Raw genomic sequence first — 21,457 nt, forward strand, 5'->3', positions numbered from 1 at the left:
TACATCACTTGTGTAGATAGAATTTCTGCTAACACATGATATAAACATTCTCAAAACACCTCTTCTGCAAAATCACACTAAAAACAACAGGAGTTATGAGAAAATAGAGTTGGGACAAATTTTAATATCTGTACAATTCTGTACTGTGAGCACTAAGAGAAATCAATAATAATTATAATAGAAATACTAGTACAGTTAAAAAGATTGTTTTAACAAATAAATAATACTAAAAATATAGGACTTTACCTTCTCTTTAAAAAGTAAAAAAAAAAAAAAAAAAAAGATTGATGGAAATGTGTGTGTAAGAAAGATTCTGCAACTGCTGAAATTAACAAGGATTGGGGAGAAATAGAAAATAATTATTTCCAAGGCAGAGCTCATGGGCAAATTGATCCAGGTAAGAAATAGTTGTTGTGATATAGTGTCTGTTCATCTGCAGCTTCAGGTGTTCGCATTATGTACTTTGCATTTAGCTACTATTTCTTGGTGAAAAATGATCGTGTTCAGAAAAAAATGTGTATGAACAATTATAAATTCCACATTATGCTAAATCATTCCCCTACTCATCAATCATATGTGAACTAATTAGTGTTACAGAAACAAATAGTGCAATAAATAATCAAGTATGAATAATCTCACAATCCACATACAATTGCTGTTTAACAGGAACGAAAACAAGGAAACATTCCCCACCCCACCCCTCAAATTATCTATTTAATAGTGTTAATTATTGCTGTTTTTGTTTATTTGTTTGTTTCTACCAAGATAATAACACAGATACATAAACATAGAGTATGAGGGCAGTGTAAGGTCCTTATATGCCATAAGGAGCTTGAACTTGATGCTGGAAATAGTAGGGTAGTAGGAATAAGATACTAGAGCAAGTCTGTATATGAGAAAATGAATCCAACAGGAGAGGGCTATAAGTATCTACATTAAAAATTCCAAATATTTAAACCGTAGTTGTAAGATTTCAAATCTACCCATGTAATAGCATATAATTGTTAATTATTTTTAGTAGTAGTCATTTACTTAATAGTCAGTGACTCCTTTCAAAAAACCATATTTCAACACAAAGTCTATGAATTTTAATAACTATAGTATGGCTATACACATAACTACATAGCCATGTGTATACACAAATAGTTGTTCTTAAAATTGAGATATTTCAGTTGTTTTGCAATTAGGCAAGTTACATTAATTTGCCATTCCCTAAACTCAATAGCTTCAAATATAAACAAAATGCCTACAGTGAATATGGTTTCTTATTATTATACTACTTTAAATACTGAGAAATCCAAAAAACAGTTTTCAGGGAAAGCAGATAAACAATTCTGAAGCTGAAAATATTTCACATCAATAAACTCTAGTATATTTTAATGGCATTTTTCTACTGTGAGATAATTCAGTATAAAGTACATTTTACTATTTAGTGTCCCAAGAGTTATTTCATTTCAGTAACTTTATTCCAATTCTTGGAATTTAGAAAAAAATTTGAATGTTTTCAGAATGAATCTATTCCCCTAGCTTTGTGTATCAAATTCTAATGAATGCTTGCAGAAGTGTCTGCAAGACATACAAGATATCGTGATGCCACATTGGCTGTTTAATATACAGTCATATACAGTCAAAAGTTCTGGGAAAGAGACAGTTTTGATTTCATTCATTCGTTAGTGATATTTTTTCAAAATCATGGGAATTATTGAGAGCACATAGAGAAAAAAAATGTAGAATCAAAAGAGAAAAATGTTTAAGATAGAACCTGAGAAGTAATAATACTTAAGAAGCAAAGAATCATGAGCAGTCCTCCAAAGAGTATGAGAATGAGGGATCAGAGAAGTTGAAAGTATAATATCGTAGTATCAAGTAGGCAGAGAGTTACAATCAAACAAAAGGAGTCAAAAAGAAATGTAGCATACATGTCAAATGCAATTCACAGTTCAAGTTACAAATGACCAAAAATAATCCACTGCTTTAGCAAAAAGAAAAACAAATAAAGAAAGAAAGAAACAAATAAACAAAAACTGCCGGTAACCTTAGATAGATCTTGCTGATGAAGAAATCTGTTTTGAAGTGAGTAGTAAGTGATGGATAGGTGAAGAAATGATGACATTGCTAAAAGTTGTTTGTAAATTGAGAAATTTTTGATAAAAGAATAAAGAAGCATTTGGAGATACAGAAAAAAGAGACTTCAAGAAATAAATATTCTAAGAGTATATAGAGAGGATAGTACAATGGAGCTAAGAGTTTGATATGGATCAACCAGTAAAGGAGCAGTTTAAATAAAGTATAAAATACAGTTTTCAGCTAGATGACACCTCAAAAGAAAGATGGTATTCTAGGGACTATAAATAATCTCAGTAAGTTCCAGAACTGGGGATTCTGAAGCAAGAGTGAGACATTTAGAATGGTAGATGGTCATGTGGTTTGTTCAGAATTTCAAATACTAAAAGTAAATTATAACTAATGGCAAATCTCATGGTGTGAAAAAGTGGATAAGGAGCTAAAGAGGAGAAGAAGAAAAAGTTCCAGAGAAGCATATTTGGATGGTTATCATTTTTGATATAATTTTCAAAATAATTCCAGGAATTAGAATGAAGGAAATAATATCTGTAAGCCTGATACAAGAGCTCTCAAAGAAAATAGAGAAAAGTTGGATAGGTAAGTAGGAAAAAAAAAAAAAAGAAAATTTAAAGCTAATATACTAGAATGACATGAAACTTACAATAGGTGGAGTTTTTATGTGTGAAAAATGACTTAAATTTTAAAAGTAAGAAAGAGGAATAATGTACTGTGGATTGTTACAAAACATACATATTTCACTTGATAAACATTCAGTCAACCTCAAAATGATACTATAGAATGTCTATCTAAAATTTTCTGTCTAGATTAAATCTTCTACTTTTGACTTTTTTACATTATTTAGGTACAGTTTGGAAATAACCAACATAGGCTTTTAAACTCAAAAGTTACTGTAATAGGGAATTAAATATTGTAAGAACATTATTAATCATTATTAGGAGTTTCTAATTTTGTCTATACTAAAAAAAGTTAGCCAGAAACGATTGCTTAATTCAAATAGAATCATTTGATAATTTTCTGAAAACAGACTTTAGATCATCTCTATACTTTTTCAGCTCTATAGTAGAAAATGTATAGTAGAAAATTATCAAATATTTCACTATATATTTATTTTATGACAATGCCTTACCATATAATCCCACAGACACACACATGTGCATACACACATGCACAGATCTCTAAAGTCTGCATATTAAAATGCACATAGTACATATATAATACAACATAATACTACTATATTATCTTTTAGATGATATTTTAACTAAAAACTTTGTCAATGTGGATTTCTTTTATGAATATTTTAACTCATTTCAGGAGAGAACTAGTGCTCACTAAAACAAATGGTAGAAATATAAGAGCACTATACAGTGTCACATTTGGTAACTATTTAAAAATGATATATAAAGATATAGAAATATTTGGATTATGATATTCATGAAATGTCATGTCCTTAAAAATGTTTGGAATTCAAAATTATGGAACCCTAAAAAATAAAGAGATGTCAAGAAATTACATGATCAAAATGATCAAAGAAAGAGTGGGGAAACCGTAATACAAAATAAATGATCAAGGAAATATTTTTAAAGTAGAAATAATTCTCTAAGATTTAAATATTGTTTTTAAAAGATAAATAATGTAAATATATCTAAAAAAGAGAAAGTAGCTATATAAGTTCATTAATAATAATGTATGATTTGAATTTAAATTTATAAAAATTAAAATGAAAAGCTAAAATGGTGAGAATTCTGTACTCCATTCCTTATATTAGCATAAATTCCAGATACTAAAAAATGTTTATATAAAAATAAACCTATAACTTAAAAATGTGAGAATAAAACATAAATCGACATTTTTTAAAGATTAGAAGAGAAAAATACTTCTAAATAGACCACACAAAACAAAACATAAAATAAATAATTGATTAATTTAGATCTATGAAATTTAATTTTCCAGCAAAAATGGGAAAATGTGTGTGACTTGTACACTAATTTATAAAGCCTTTATTTGTTATTACAACAATGAAAACATCTAGATGGACAAAGATGTGTGTAAAGACCATAAAAAGGCAATTTCCAGAAAAAAATATATAAATCGAAAATAAGAGTATGAAAAAATTCATTAATGATCCAATAAATGGAATCTAATACTAAATGAAAATTTTTTGCCACTCATCAATTATCAAAAGTTAATAAGTTGTTAATATTCACTGTTATCGAGGAAAGGGAAAAAAAGACATTCTGAAGTATTGCTTTGAGGTCTATAAATTAAAAGAGAAAACTTAGCAATACACGTTAGGATTTCAAATGAGCTTCTTTATAACAGCTTTTTTTTATTATTCTCATAAATACAACTGAAGAAGTTCACAAACATGAATTATTCTGGTGAATACTGCAATGCATGGTACATGATAAATGTTCAATAAGTAGTTTTCAACATTCAACAAATACTGTTGAATAAAAATGCATATGTTGCTTTTATAGAAGCAATTACAATGCGTATCCAGAGAATGCACCTCACACACCCAAGCATATCATCACTAATACTGATCATGTAGATCAATATATATTTACACAAAATATATCAAGAAAATATGTTTATAGGGAAAGGTACTAGAGAACGATGTTAAAAATATGTGACTTGTGTATATAGGCACAAAGATATGCTTATACATTTTTGAAAATGTTAATAGATGGATAATGCTTTATTCTTTGTAAGTTTTTGCATTTTTAAAATTTATCTTGTATATTCATCATTTTATTATAGTAAAAAGTGAAGCTATTATTATCTTGCAAAAACAATTTTATTTATTGAATTCAATGCTGTGCCTTGAATATGCAAAGTATATACAAATTAAACAAAAAAATCATATTTTGAAAATGAGACATTGGCATACTATTATCTTTTGGGATTATAAAAACATAATACGATACAATTTAGCACATCTGGATTTAAAAATGAGATTATTTATATTTCGAAGAAATTTATAATAGAACTTGAGTAAATTTTTGAGTACGAACTGTTTTATAAAATGTGAAAAATATATTTTTCACTAACTAGCTAGATAAGAAAATGTATACAACAAATAACTCACTTTAAATTTTCTTACTAAAATGAAATATCATTAATATAGCATTTAAAAAGCTCATGTGCTTGTTTTTAGATTGTTTACATAGAATTACACTGTAATACATTCCGTGTCTTTTTGAAAATTTCCTTAGGGAAAAAACTCTCAAGGAAGAGAGAGGGCTAATGCTGCTTCGAATGTTCATTAAAATTCGAGAAGTAATCTTTGACATTGTACCAGTGGTTTTAGTGCTCCGTGTGCTTCCTGGATTCATATAATTGAGAGTATATATATATATATATATATAAAGAGAGAGAGAGTATATATATACTCTCAATATATTATATTATATATTATATATTTTATATATATATATATTAGAGTATAATAACCAGTCTTTCTCACTCTCTAAATATCTATCTTGAAATTTAAATATTCTCACACAGTCACATGTCCAAATATAAATTGGAAATCAATCATTTGCTATAGATAGACTGTTCTAATATTTGATACATCTATAATGTAGGTATTTGTTCATGTTTAAATATTGCTAATCCAATGATTTTGATGCTTGAGGATTATAGGAGTTTTATTACATTAACCTTGACTGGCAAACAGCCAAATCTTTCTAACAGTCTGATCTCCTAAAATACTGCAAACGATCATATATCATATAAATAAACAGAACTCTTAACACTTCTGTATCAGATGGCATTAAGTCTACAACAATGTAAATTTGAACAGTATTCTAACATAGTCACAATAAAGTTTATTTTCAATACTGGGACACTAATATGTGCCAGCGTTTTGCATTGTGGTTTATTCATTTTTTCCCTTTAATATTATTATTTTAATTAAACTTATCAGGTTGACATTGGTTAATAAAATTATAGGTTTCAAATATACCATTTAATAATATATCATTTGTATATTGTGTTGTGTGTTCACCACCCGAAGTCAAATTTCCAGCACCATGTCTTTGACCCTCTTCACCTTTATTTACCCTGCCTTTCCCTCTGGTAGCCACTAATTGTTGTCCGTGTCTATAAATTTTATTTGTTTATTTGGCTGATTCATTTGTTGCTTTTAGTTTTATCCCCACATATAAGTCAAATCATATGATTCTCAACTTTTTCTATCTGACTTATTTCACCCTATACTGTGGTTTAGATTGAAGCCACCAAAAAAAAAAAAAAAAAAAAAAAAAAAAAAAAGAAAAGAAAAAAGAAAAAAAGAAAGAAAAGAACACTGGTTTAAGAAATTTAAGAAATGTATTTAGGACAAAGGCCTCTTAATTAAGAAGAGTTAGAGACAACAAAATTGTAATATTCTATATATCTTTAGCTAAATTTTAAAATAGAAAACATTAATGAGATATAGTAAGAAACTATGTTTTGGACAATGTATTATTATACTTTTTGATTTATAGTAAATATTATATAGCATAATGAGATAGATTTGAAATTAAGTTTTGTCTCAAAGTATTACTTTAGTATGTTTGCAGCTCTTAAACCATGGTGGATGATACATTAGATTATTTAAATTTTTTTATATCAATGACATTTTAAAAGAAAATGAATCAATTTTTTTTTTTTTTTTAATTTAAGATTTGGGAAGCCATCTTTCTCTAGAATTACTTTTTTTTAAGATTTAATATTTTTCTCCATTAGCATGTAAAGTTGTTGCACTATTTTGAAATATGCTTCATAAAAAGAGAGTTGGAAATATCGTGTCAACTACTTTTACTATCAAGACAGTATATATGGTCACACAGTAACATTGATTAACTTTATTAAAAATAAAATTTTCATAATTTTTACTAATGAATTCAACATTAATCAGTTCTAGAATGTCATTTAATCTCTGTATGTGTATGTATACATGTGTGTATTTCTGCATACTAGAAATTCTTGATGGCTACATTACGAATACTCATCTTTTAGTAGTATAGCATAGTACTTGGTCATTTAACTTGATTAATGAATATTTGTTGAACTAAGTTAAATTAAATAATTAAATTTTGCTACTCAAAAAGCAAAGAAAAAAACATTTTTTAAAGATGAAATTGTTAATACAATTTAAACTATTATGTTGTAAAACAATCATGTGGAAACAAAATATTTTCTGTGAAATAAAATTTTGTAAATTACAAAATATTATTGGGCTTCACAATTATAATGATCCTTTCTCTAAAACTGAAGAAAAGTTAGCAATATGTGGCATAAAATGGTTAAATTATATAAACTATGCTAAATGAAGAAGAGAGATTTTGAAAATCTTGTTAAATGGGTGAAATATAATTCATGAAATATCATTCTTTTCATCAAATATGTTCTCTGAAGGTTATTGAGGATGCAGCTACCTGATGGAACTCATTTGTTATTTTCGGCTGGGGGAGGGAGGGTGTTTATAATCCAGTTTCTTTGTGTCTAGTGGGCACATTTTTGAGAATTTTTTCAATATCCAGAACATCAACACTAACAGGTTTTTAATCTTATCTCATTCTTGAAATCTACATGTAATATAAAGAAATGGTAATATTGCTGCCCACTATTAAAATGGCCTTATTGGACTTCAGCGATTAAATTCATAGAATGTGAATAGCCACTTAATTCCCATAGTTTTTACAAAATGTAACTTTGACCTTTACCAAAGAATAAATAGTTGTCAAATTATTCCAGTTTTTCATTAATTATTGACAAAGCTCATAATTCTCTTTGCTGAAGTAACTATTACAGATATCTATTTCTTGAGTTATCAATAGAGGGCATTTAAAAAAAAAAAATCTGCCACTTCTTTCCTTGGTTTCATTTGTCATTTTTTAGATTCCTTTGTGGAAAGATCAGAGAACTCCACAGCTTTGTCCAGGAGCCTCCTTTTATTTGTTTGTTTGTTTGTTTGTTTGTTTTAAATTTTCATTCATAATTTAATTAACTAATTAAAGTTAAAATTATTGGGGTGACATTGATTTATATAATCAAATAAGTTTCAAGTATACAATTTAACAGTATGTCATGTATATATATTGCATTGTCTGTTCACCATCCAAAATTAAATTTCTTTCCATCACCAAATATTTGACCCCTTTTCTCCCATCTACCATCCGTCTGCCCCCATTTCCTCTGGTAATTACTAATCCAGTGTCTGTGTCCATGAATCTGTTTGTTTGTCATGTTCACTTGTTATTTTCAGCTTTATATCCTACATACTAGTGAAGTTATACGGTTTTCAACTTTTTCTGTCTGACTAATTTTTCTTAGCATAATTATCTCAAGATCTATCCATTTCGTTGCAAAGAGCGGTATTTGATCTTTTCCTATGGCTGAGTAATATTCCATTGTATATATGTACCACATCTTCTTTATCCAATAATTTATCATAGGACACTTTGGTTCTTTCCATGTCTTGGCCACCATAAATAATGCTGCTATAAACATTGGAGTGCATATATCTTTGTGGATAAATGTTTTTCAAGTTTTGCGAATAAATATCCAGAAGAGAGATTGCTGGGTCATATGGTAATCCAATTCTTAGGGTTTTTTTTTTTTTTTTTTTGAGGAAACTCCATGCTGTTTTCCACAGTGGTTGTACTATTTTATATTCCTACCAGCAATGTATGAGGGTTCCTTTTTTTCCCACAGCCTCTCCAACACTTGTTATTACTTATCCTGTTGATGATAGCCATTCTAATGGGTGAGAGATAGTATCTCCTTGTGGTTTTGATTTGCATTTCCCTAATATCTAGTGAAGTTCAGTATCTTTTCATATCTGTTGGCCATTTGTATGTTTTGGGAGAAGTGTCTGTTCAGGTCCTCTGCCCATTTTTTAAATGCATTGTTTGCTTTTTTATTATTGAGTTGGATTAGTTCTTTATTTATTTTAAATAATTAGACCTTTGTGAGAGGCGTTGCAAATATATATTCCCATTCAGATGGTTGCCTCTTTGCCTTGTTGATGATTTCTTTTCCTGCACAGCTTTTTAGTTTGATATAGTCCCATATGCTTTTACTTCCCTTGCCTTTGAGGTCAAATTCATAAAAACCTCTCTAAATACAAGGTCAATGATGTTAGTATCTATGTTTTCCTCTAAACAATTTATCACTTTGGGTCTTATATTTAGGTCCTTGATCCATTTGAAGTTAATTTTAGTGTATGGCAACGGACAGAAGTCTAGTTTCATTCTTTTGCAGGTGGCTTTCCAGTTTTCCCAGCACCATTTATTGAAGAGGCTTTCTTTTCTTCACTGTATGTTTTTGGCTTCTTCATCAAAAATTATTTGCCTATATATGCAGGGTTTAATTCTGCACTTCCAATTCTGTTCCATTGGTCTATGTGTCTGTTTTTTGCCAATACCATGCTGTTTTGATTATTGTTGCTTTGTAGTACAAATTGAAATCAAGCAGAGTGATACCTCCAGCCTTGTTTGTTTGTTTGTTTGTTTTTCCCTTCAGGATCGTTTTGGCTATTTGGGGTCTTTTGTGCTTCCATACAAATCTATTTTTTTTGTTGTTCGATTTCCTTAAAAAGTCAGATTTTAATGGGGATTGCATTAAATCTGCATAATGCTTTAGGTAATAAAGACATTTTAACAATGTTGATTCTTCCAGTTCATGAATATGGAATATCTTTCCATTTCTTTGTGTCTTGTCCAATTTCTTTTAATACAGTCTTATAGCTTTTAGTGTATAGGCCCTGCACATACTTTGTTAGGTTTATTATTAGGTATTTTATTCTTTTTGCTGCAATTGCAAAAGGAATTTATTTTAATTTCTTTTTCTCAAAATTTATTGTTAGTATATAGAAATGCTGTGGATTTTTGTACTTTGATTTTGTATCCTGAGACTTTACCGTGATTGTTTAGAGTTTCTAATCATTTTTCAGTAGAGTCTTTAAAGTTTTCTATATAGATGATCATGTTATCAGCAAAAAGTGATAGTTGGACTTTTTCATTCCCAATTTGGATGCTGTTATTTCTTTCTCTAGCCTGATTGCTCTAGCTAGGACTTCCAACACTATATTGATTTATAGTGGCGGTAGGGGACAGCCTTGTCTTGTTTCTGATCTTGGAAAGTTTTTAGTTTTTCACCATTAAGTATCATGTTAGTTAAGGGTTTGTTTTATGTGGACTTTATAATGCTGAGATACTTTCCTCCCATACTCATTTTATTAAGTGTTTTAATCTTAAATGAATGCTGCATCTTGCCAAATGCTTTTTCTGCACTTACTGATATGGTCAAATAATTTTTATCCTTTGTTTTATTTATGTGATGTATCACATTAATTGATTTGCATATGTTAAACCCTCCCTGTGCCCCTGGAATAAGTCTACTTGATCATGATATATAATCTTTTTAATGTATTGTTTTATTCAATTTGCTAGAATGTTGTTTAGAATTTTTGCAACTACGTTCATCAGAGATATTGGTCTATACTTTTGTTTGTTTGATCTCTGTGTGTGTTATCTTTACCAGGTTTTGATATCAGGGTAATGTTAAAATGAGTTAGGAAGTATAGACAATTTTTCAGGGTTTTTTTTTTTTTTTTGCAAAAGTCTGAGAAGAGCAGGTATTTTAAATTTTCTTTGAATGTCTGGTGGAATTTACTAGAGAAGCCATCTGGTCCTGGACTTTTACTTTGGGGAGGTTTTTGATGAGTGTTTCAATTTTCTTACTGTTGATTGGTCTATTTAGATTTTGTAGTTCTTCATGATTCATTCTAGGAATTTTGTCTATTTCTAGGAACCTGTCTATTTCTTCTAGGTTATCGAATTTGGGGGCAGATAATCTTTCATAATATTCTTTTATGATACTTTGTATTTTAGTGATATCTGTTCTAAGTTCTCCTCTTTCATTTCTTATTTTATTTGTGTCCTTTGTCTTTTTTTCTTAGTGAGTCTAGCTACGTAGTTGTAATTTTATAAATCTTAAAGAACCAGATGTTTATTGTATTAATGTTTTTATTGTCTTTTTGTTCTCAATTTCATTTAATTCTGCTCTAATTTTTATTATTTTCTTCCTTCTGCTGACTTTGGTCTTCATTTGTTCTTTTTCTAGTTTTTGAAGATATAATGTTAGCTTCTTTATTTGGAATTTTTCTTGTTTCTTGAGATAGGCCTGTAATGGTATATACTTTCCTCTTATTGCTTTTGCTGTGTCCCAAAAGTTTTGATATGTGGTTCTTTCATTCTCATTTGTTTCTTTGTATCTCTTGATCTCTTTTTTTATTTCTCCTATGACCCAGTCATTCTTCAGTAGCATGTTGTTTAATCTCCAAATATGTCTGATTCTTCTCGCTTTTTTTTTTTTTTTTTGCAGTTGATTTTTAATTTCAAAGCAATATGGTCAGAGAATATGCTTAGCATTATTTAAATTTTCTTATTTGTTGAGTCTAGTTTTGTTTCCCAATATGTGGTCTATCCTTAAGAATGTTCCATGTACACTAGAAAAGGTATTTTGGAATGAAAGTCTCTGTAAATGTCAAATACGTCTAATAGGTTTAATGTGTCATTAAAGTTGATATTTCCTTATGGATTTGCTGTTTGGATGATATATATGTATCATTTTAAGTTCTATTAATAATTGTTTTATATATTTTGGTGCTTCCTGAATGGGAGTATAAATGTTGATAAGTGTTATGTCTTCTTGATGTATGGTTCTCATTATCATTTTGAAGTGTCTCTCATTACCATTTTTATCTTGAAGTCTATTTTGTCAGATATAATTATGTTACACCTGCTTATCTGGATGCCATTTGCTTGGAGTATCATTTTCCACCCTTTCATTTTGAGTCTACATTTGTTCTTGCAGCTCAGAGGGATTCTTGAAGGCAGTATATGGTTGGGTTTTGTATTTTGATCCGATTTGGTTCTCTCTGCCTTTTTACTAATGAGTTCAGGTCATTTACAGTTAGGGTGATTATTGATGTATGAGAATTTCCTATAGACATTTTATCTTTTGTTTTCTGTAGTTTGGTGTCTCCATTGTTTCTTTGTCTTTGTGTTTCTGTCTGTTATTTTAATTTGGTGGTGTTTTATGGTTTTTCCCTCTGTTCTCTCCTGTTTTACATTATGTCTCAGTTCTGGACTTGTTCTGGATTTTTGATGCGTGGTTATCATTAAGTTTATGTAAAGGATAGTTATTTATATATAGTTATCTATTTTCTTCTGTATCTCTATTCCCTTTAGTTATATTTGGAATTTTGCTCCTTTCCCTTTTCTGCTTTTGTTGTCTCGCATTATCCCTATATATACTAAACATTCATTTCTAGTTGCAGTAGCTATTGTCTTCTTATCTTTTTAAAGGTTTTTTTTTTGAGGGGGAGTGGTCTTTAACTATTATGTAATATTTAAGCTTCTAATACCCTGTTCTTAATAAAGATTTCACTGTCTTGCTTCTGCCTGCCTGTTAGTCATCTTACTCATAATTATGCATTGTGTTTGTCCTTTTGTTTCAGGTAGAATGACCCCCTTCAGTATTTCCTGTAATATAGGTGGAAAATTCCTCAGCTTTTGTATGTCTGGTAGGTTTTTATTTCTTCTTCATATCTAAAGTAGAGCTTTGCTGGATATTATTCTTGGCTGGTGATTTTTTCAATAGTTCAAATATTTAGTTCCACTCCCTCCTTGCTGTTAAAGTTTGTGCTGTGAAGTCCAATGATAGCCTAATGGTCTTTCATTTATAAATCACTGTCTTCTTTTCCCTGGCTGCCTTGAAAATTTTTTCTTTGTCATTCATTTTTGACAGTTTTAATATAATGTCTCTTGGAAATGGCCTTTTTGGATTGAGGTAATTGGGTGTCCTGTTTGCTTCCTGGATTCAAAGATGTAGTTCTTTCCATAGGTTTGGGAAATTCTCATCGACTATTTGTTTGAGTATGCTCTCTGTTCCTTTCTCCCTCTCTTCTCCTTCCATATTCCCATTATTTTTATGTTGCTTTTTCTGATGGTGTCAAATAGTTCTTGTAGAGTTCTTTTAAATTTTTAATTCTCAGGTTTCACTTTTCCTTCTGCATTTCTAGATTTCTATCTTCGATATCACTAGTTCTTTCCTCCATCTGGTCAGCTCTATTTCCTAATATTGCTATTTCATTCTTCATCTCTTTTTTTGAATTCTTCATCTCCAGAAGTCTATTTGGTTCTTTTTCAGAGTTTCAATCTCCTTCATAAAGTATTCCTATTGTTCGCTGCTTTTGGTTATAATTTCCTTGAAGTGCCAGTCTGAATTTTCTTGCATTTCAATGAGGTTTTTCCTAAGGGCAGTCTTGAATTCTGTCATTTAAACTGCATATTTCTGTGTCTTTCAGCTTATTTTCTGGATATTTTTCACTTTTTTTCTGAGCTGCCTTGTCACCTTGGTTGTTCATGGTGTCTGATGGACTGTTTCTCTGCCTGGGCATTAATGGGAGTGTACTCTGCTTTTAAAAATATATATATTATTATACAGAGATATTTCTTTAGGAGGTAATAAGAATGAGCTTTTTTTTTCTTTTTTCTTTTTTCCTCGTAGGTGGCATCCAAGCCTCTTAGATCTTTGCTTTGAAGCTAAAAATGCCCCTCCCTCTCTGGTGGTTTGTGTGTATCCTCTGCAATCAGGTCCCTTTGTCCCAGGGCTCTACTCTTGTAGAAGGATGTGATGGGTGATGTGCGTCCGAGCTTCTGAAAATGTCATTACTGCTCAATAGTCAGATGCAATGTTTTGCTGCTTCCTTCCAAATTTGCCTAACTGGATGGGGTTGGGGTTAATTGGGAGAGGCTAGCAGTGTGTTTTGTCTCCAAATTTGCCTAACTGGGTGGGGTTGGGGTTACTTGGGAGAGGCTAGCAGTGTGTTTGTGTCTCAAGTAGTGCTGTCCTCCAGATTTCAGCTCTCTTGCTTTGATATCAACATGGCTGTAGTGTCTGTTTCAGTAGTGATTGCTCAAATTCCCATAGGGCTTGGTGGTGCTAGTTCTGAGAGGATATGGTTGGTGGAGGGTGCACTCCAAGTTGGTGCTAGGGATATGGCCGGGCTCTGTGACTCAGCCTCTCGCTTGGCAATGGTGGCAGCTAAGACACAGCTATTGCTCCTCTACATTCAGTCTCTGCCCTGCTCTCTGCCCTGCTCTCTGGGCTCCACTGCGCAGAATATGCTGATCACACAGGCAACCCTGTTAGAAGATTCAAAGAACTAAGAACTGGCCATGAAATCTTCTCTCCTCTTCTTCCTGCAGGGCGCCCTGGCTGCATATCACAGCTCCTTTATTTCTCTCTCCTAATCTGTCTCTGAGACTCATGCAATTTGCCCATCTTCCGATGCTCTGATACGCATATCTCTCAGACTTGCTTGTGTGCATGTTGGGTGTTGTTTGTTGAATTGTAAATGTTCAGCTCGTTGTTATTTCAAGGGGAGAGATCTAGAAAGATCTTGTAAGCCATGTTTCTAACGTAAGGAGGCTCCTTTTAAATTATGTAGAGAATATGTTAAGGGTGCGGTTCTGGGCAAAGATATGCTAACGGCCAACTTCACTTCGGATTCTGTAATCTGCTTGCTTGTTTGATGATTAACTAGGGTGTGGTTAATCTACTTGCTTGTTTGATGTTAACTAGAGTGTGGCTAGGCTTTATAAACTGCCTCTTTTGGGAGCTCTAGGCTGATCTCCTCGAATCCTGCATAGTAGAGAGTCAGTCACCGGCCGGCTAATAAAGGCTCATAATTCATCTCAATTGGCTCTGTGGGTCTTAGAATTGATCGTGCCACAACACACTAAATAATGATAGAACACACTTCTATCAAGTTTCTTTTTAGAGAGTAAGAATGATATCAGAATGCCCTTCAAAATGACCTTATCTCTTTGTGATAGGTAACCAACAATCTTTAACTACAAAACCAGTAGAAATTTTAAAAAACTGGGGAAAAAGTTGTTCTTTTTAAACTATTTAAATTAAATACTATCTTTATACAACTTTATACGACAATGATATTTTCTAATTTCTGTTAGAGATTCCTTGGTTTATGAGGAATGACACAGTTCCTGAAGTGTATATTCACTACACCTTTGCTTTGAGAATTCTTCATCTTTATTGATATACCTTTTACATTATCGGTGAAACTATCACATTCATTCCTCTCTTTAAAGGTCTAGACCATAAAAATTTAAATAATTTTGAGTATGGTAAATATAGCAAAATAACATTTAGGCAAGATTTTTTTTTTCACTGAAATTTAAACCCACAAAATGGAATATATCATTACAAATGTAAATTAGTGTGTGTGTGTGTGTGTGTGTGTGTATATATATATATATCTGTATATACAAACAAAATATATATATATATTATCATATATATATATATATATATATATATATATACACACACACACACACACTAATTTACATCTGTAAATGATATATTCCATTTGTGGGTTTATACACACACACAAACACAAATATATATATATAGACACACTAATTTACATCTGTAATGATTCCATTTTGTGGGTTTATACACACACACACACACACACACACACAAACACAAATATATATATACACATTTACACATTTGCCTGTGGCTCTTTGTAAATTCTATTATTTTCCAAAGGTATTAGCAATTATTCTAATAAAGTCATATTGTATCCCAAAAGAGAACAAATTGCATTTAAAATCAAGAACACATGGAATAACTTTTTGAATAACATAAAATAGGGTTATGCTATTCAGCTAGAATATGTAATATTATACATATCTAGAGTTTAAAAATTAAAACAAAACTCACCTGAATTATTCTTAGAAAATATTCACATAGTTTTAGGCAGAGTGTCACCTGGATTTATATAATTCTCAATTTTTCAGCTCAGTTTTGACAAGGTTTAATTTCTCTCTGAAACCTTGTGAGAAGATGGGAGTGAATAGAGGATGATATATAGAGACAGGAGTGTGAAGATCATCGAAGGAGAGACATCAAGATACAAGCAAGAATAATAACTATAAGTGGTAATGAATAAATGGATGGAGATAAAGAAAGATTAGTGGAGAAATTGTAGCTGAGGGCATTTCACTATTTATGGTATATCAAATGAGAAGAAGAGAATAAATGAATGTTATATGTTTCTGTGTGTGTTTGTGTATATGCATATATATATATGATTTATAGTTTAATAGATATCTCTTTTTCATGAAAACCTTGTTCTTTCTTTTTTACAACTAATGTTGTAATTGTAGTTTCCTCCCCTTTCTATTTCCTCACCAATCTGATGGATGGTGACCAGGGAGAGTAATCTAAAATATGACATAACAAAGCAGAACTGAAAAATTATGAACCTAGAAGAACATAAGGTAGTCATTTTGCAGGAAAAGAAGAGTCGCAATATAAAAGTTCCAAAATAAAATAAAAAATGTAAAGCTGATGGAAATCAGAAAGAGTAGGCAGACAAGAAATCAAGATCAGTCAGAACACCTAAGAGAACAAAGGCTAGAGATAAAAGTCATGTAGGGAGCATTCTCCCCTCAGGAAACCAGTCTTTGATAAGTTATGTATTTTTTTTCTCATAAGATTAAAAATTCCTATTATAACTCCAGGGCCTGAGAATAAACAGCATCAAAATTTCATAATAAAAAAATAATTTGGTGTCAGAAAGTAAAGAATCTGTAAAAAACTAACAATTGTAGTTATATAGATATAACCATATGTATAATATATATATGATTATTATTATGTGGATATATGTATAAATTTGAATAAAGTATTCAATCCTACATGGCTTTGTTTGTTTGTTTGTTTATTTATTTTAAGGCAAGGCAGCCCGTGGTTGACCTCACAGATTGCAAGGATCTTGTCAGTTTACAATCCCTTTTTTAAATTTTTTAAAAAATTTTTTTATTCGTACAGCACCTGGTCCTACCTGGTTTTAGAATATGTTAAATAGATAAAATATGAAGACAGTCAACATATAACTTTCTTTTTAGCATTATATGTATAGTCACATATTGTTAGTGTTAGCAGCATTTTTTGATTTTCTTTTACTATTTGGTAAATATATTAAACATAATGTCCAATTTACTTCTTCTGCAAGAATTTGAAGCACATTTCAAATAATTCTGTTCCAAACTGAATATGTTTTCTGTTTCTATTAAAATTTCTAAATAGAGTTTCCTCCAAATATTTATAAATTTTAGATATATTGGCTATTTGGTTTTGTTTTTATATTATATATAAATATATAATATATATTTATGAGAAATTTATATTATATATAAATATATAATATGATGTTGGGAGCTGAGCTAACTTGGCGAGCTCTGAGATAAGTGGCACTAAACTATTTTAAGCACTCAGTATTTTCCAAGAAGGGAGTTTGATTGCGGAGCAGAGAGTTCTGAGTTGTAAGAACTTCATTGTTTTGCAGGATAAGTAATTTGGCTGACCTTGGGTCTTGACTGCTGTTTTCTCATTGCAATGCTATAAGTAGTGTGTTCTAAATAAACTCGGGGCTGCAGTATTTACTGTACGCCCTCCCGACTCTATCTCTTGTCTCTGTCTTTTCTTTAATCCTCACTCCCCCTCTCAGGTGCTGTTCATCTCAGCGGCTCAATATGGCATAATATATATATATATATATATATATATATATATATTTTTTATGATGAAACTATCTTTTGAAGGCTAATGGGAATGACTTTTACCTTTATTTAATTAGCCATTACGTATAGCATAGTCATATGTACATAAAGTATTCAATAAATATCCTATATTCTTTCCTGTAAGAAAATAATGAAAATAATAAAACAACTCTACCTGTATTATTCTAAAGTGTTATTAAATGGTTTAACGTTTTAGTTTGTGAGCTTTGAGAATATTTTTCACAGCACAGTCAACTTAATTTGTGAAACAAGGAAATAAAATCTTACTTCTTAAAAAAAATCTTTTCAGAAAAGAAACATTGTTCAACTAAATCCAAAGGATTGAAAATTCTCCCTAGCAAAATCCATAAACTGTACAACACCAAGAATGAACTCTAATATAAATGATGGACCTTTGGGTAATAATGATGTGTCAGTGTAGATTCATGGGTTGTAACAAATGTACCACTTTGATGTAGAATGTTAATGGTGGGGGAGACTGTGCATGTGTGCGGATAGGGGGTAAATGGGGACTTTGTATTTTCTGCCCAACTTTGTTATGAATCTAAAATTGCTCTAAAAGAAAAAGCTATTTAAAAAACACTCCCTAGTAATTACAAACATTTTTAGTATGTTTAAGTTACAAGTAAAATTTATTTAAGAAGTTGTAAAATAAAAATCTAATTTGAACGAACTTTATATAAATATCCCCAAGTAAATAATAATAGATCTCTTAATAATATATAATTATATATAATAACATGTGATGTAATAATACAACAATATATTCATCTATTAATAAAATTTAAAAAAACATAATTTTAATGTATTATGTAAAGAATTCTTATGTGGAAACAATTTGACAAATATAAATATGAGGAGTAAAAACTTTGCTTAGTATTTCCTTAAAGAAATACATTGTGTTAATTAATGCATTTTATATACAGGAAGTGTCCTATTAGAATCAAGAATGTTCACATATGAACGAGGAAACAGTTTTGTGATAAAACAAAAGAATTTTGAGGATTAAAGCATCAATTAGAGAGTAAGACAGAAGGTTCGTAGTCAAGAAGTATTTAACAAAATATTATTTGACTTTCAGATTGAAATATAATTTTTACACACTCATCATAATATTGAACTTATTCTTACAGATAAATCTGAAATCTGAATAAATTTGATAAAAATAAGACTAATATAAATTTTAAAATATAAATGTGACTTACATGCTTTGTGAAATTTTTGCTTAACATCATGAATAGTAGATGTTTGCATCACCTGAAAAGGAAAATAAAATAGAATTATAAAGAAAGTGTTCATCTGTTTCCTAAATATTTATTTAAGAAAACATAATTTTATGTAGTCAAAGTGTAAAATTATTACAAAATAGCCTCTTTGTTTTATTCGGCTTTTTAGTTACTACTGCTTTGATAACTTGGAACATTGCATCAATATACCTTTTCTGAACATTTGTATATAGTAATAATGGTGTTATTATATGAGTTCATCCTAGTATAATAATATATAACTTTAAAATATATTTTTGAATTTTTTCTGCTCATAATATTCAATTTCTATTTTAAAATGAGTAAGATTGTCAATTAAAAGTGTGAGTAAATGCACAAGATATATAGATAGGTAAAGACTACATAACAGATGAGCCTGAGGATATGCAATTGATTTATATAGACAAAGAGGGACATGATTACTTCAGAATATAATGAGAGAAAACAATCCTACCTAAGCCACCTAATTAGTTATGTTACTAAAACTCCCATCCGAAATTACTATTGGTCCATCAAAATTCATGTTAAATATATTATTTGGATTCATTAAGTGCATAGTAGTTTGACCAATCATTTGGTCCTAATCTACTAAAATGAACTCTTTATAATAGAAAAATGAAAAAATAATATTTCTTCATCTAAATTGGAAAATTCATGAGGATAAGAGTTCTGTCCAAACCCCTCAAGCCATCATAATATTTTTTTACTTTCTGACTTTGTTCATATCAAAAGAACTTTCTCTGATCATAGAAGAAAAATATATTTTTTTTTTCTTTCTCTAAACATGTAAGGAATACTTTGTACATGACTTTATTTATTTATTATTTTATTTTGTTACACTAAGTTATGCTCATGGCTCTTTTAGAAGGTGAATGAAAAATATATGCATAAAGGGATAATACTAATACCCAGACAGTTCTTATTAACTATATTATATATATATTTTATTATGTACTAAAAGTATAACAATGAATACATTTATTTTACAATTTTACACTTTCTGTTTAATAGAACTATAACCAAGGATGTGCTATACCAGTCAGAAAGAAATTTTTTTTGATGTCTTCTATACATATGGCTTAATAAATAAGAAAGTTATAAGATTTAATCATTGAAGAATGATATTAATTTTCATTTCTGTTATGCTGTAAATAAAAAAAACCATAAAGAATTTTGAGTATAACATTTTTAAATATTTTATAGCATCATACTTCTCTCAAATATGTAAGGAAATATTTGTAAAACAGTTTTTAGAAAGGACGAAATACATATATATTCATATTTAAACATATATTTTATCTTAATTTTGATTATTCTACTTCAATATTTAAAATTATTTGTGAAAACTGGAGTGTTCATTGTTTTATTTCCCTGTTAATCACAAAACACTCTTCTAATATGTTGCTTCCTTTAACAGGGATACGTAAAATCCACGTGCAGTTCTCTAGAATAACACATATTTGTCCATCAGTCATTTCAAGGACCATCTAATTTCAAAAACCAAATAATTTTCAAAATCAATAATTTCTCTATTAAGGTTTGCTGTGTGTCAGCTGTCACTTTATGAGGGTATATTATTGTCTGTTTACTCGCTAGTTGTTCAATCTACGAGGTCCTTGAGGACAATGACCTAGCGTTAATGTAGTCTGTCTTTCAATATGTTGGATGCCATACAACACATATAAAGTTTAAAGTAACTTATTAAAGTGAAAAATAAAGCTGTGAATGTAAAGTCATATGAAAACAGATAGAAGTTTCTTGATTTGATATGAAAAGTCTTTTGCGAGTAATATGAAAAGTCTTTTACAAATTTGATTTTGAACCAAATCTTTTATTTTAATTTTTATTTTATTTTTTAATTTTTTAAAATTACATTTGACTTTCACATGTTAGAAAAGTGCTAGTTACATTTGACTTTCACATGTTAGAAAAGTGCTAATTTTGAATAAATCATCGCGGACTGCTTTTTCAGGAGCAATTTTAGTCAAATATAGCAAAAAAATAAATAAATAAGTAACCACTAAATGATTTAGACAATATTGCTCAATTAGCCGCAGCCTATGCTTGATCAACTCTTTTGGGCCTTTAGTTGTATTCAGAGCACAAAGAGAGGAAAAGATGATAATTAACAGCATGTAAAACTTTCTGATTACTAAATTGATGTCTCAGTAGCTTCATCAAGAAGTTTATTCATAATAGTTTTTACTTTTTATCCAGTTTTATAACCACTTAAACAGGACAAACTATTATCACAAAAATTAATCCTTTTTCTATATCACAATTAATTGTGCAGATGAGAGAAATAAATATCTTCTACATCTGAAATCCTGAAATTTTCATTAATATTTCTTTCTCCTCAGAGAAAATAAATCTTAAAATATTAAGAGGACAAGGTAAATGATTGTTAGTTGAACCAAAAATTTACTTCTA

The 21,457-nt window shown here is 29.8% G+C and overlaps 1 protein-coding gene across 1 annotated transcript in view; it reads right to left on the reverse strand.

Annotated features, from left to right (window-relative positions):
* Positions 1 to 21,457, reverse strand: part of TECRL (trans-2,3-enoyl-CoA reductase like) — a 92,252-nt gene that overhangs the window by 42,590 nt on the left and 28,205 nt on the right. Inside the window, exon 2 of the mRNA XM_039844955.1 lies at positions 18,968 to 19,019. Coding sequence (XP_039700889.1) covers positions 18,968 to 19,019 — 52 coding nt within the window. The remainder of the gene's footprint in view (positions 1 to 18,967; positions 19,020 to 21,457) is intronic.

Source organism: Pteropus medius, unplaced genomic scaffold (genome assembly GCF_902729225.1).
Source record: "Pteropus medius unplaced genomic scaffold, Ma_sr-lr_union100, whole genome shotgun sequence".
NCBI lineage: Eukaryota > Metazoa > Chordata > Mammalia > Chiroptera > Pteropodidae > Pteropus > Pteropus medius.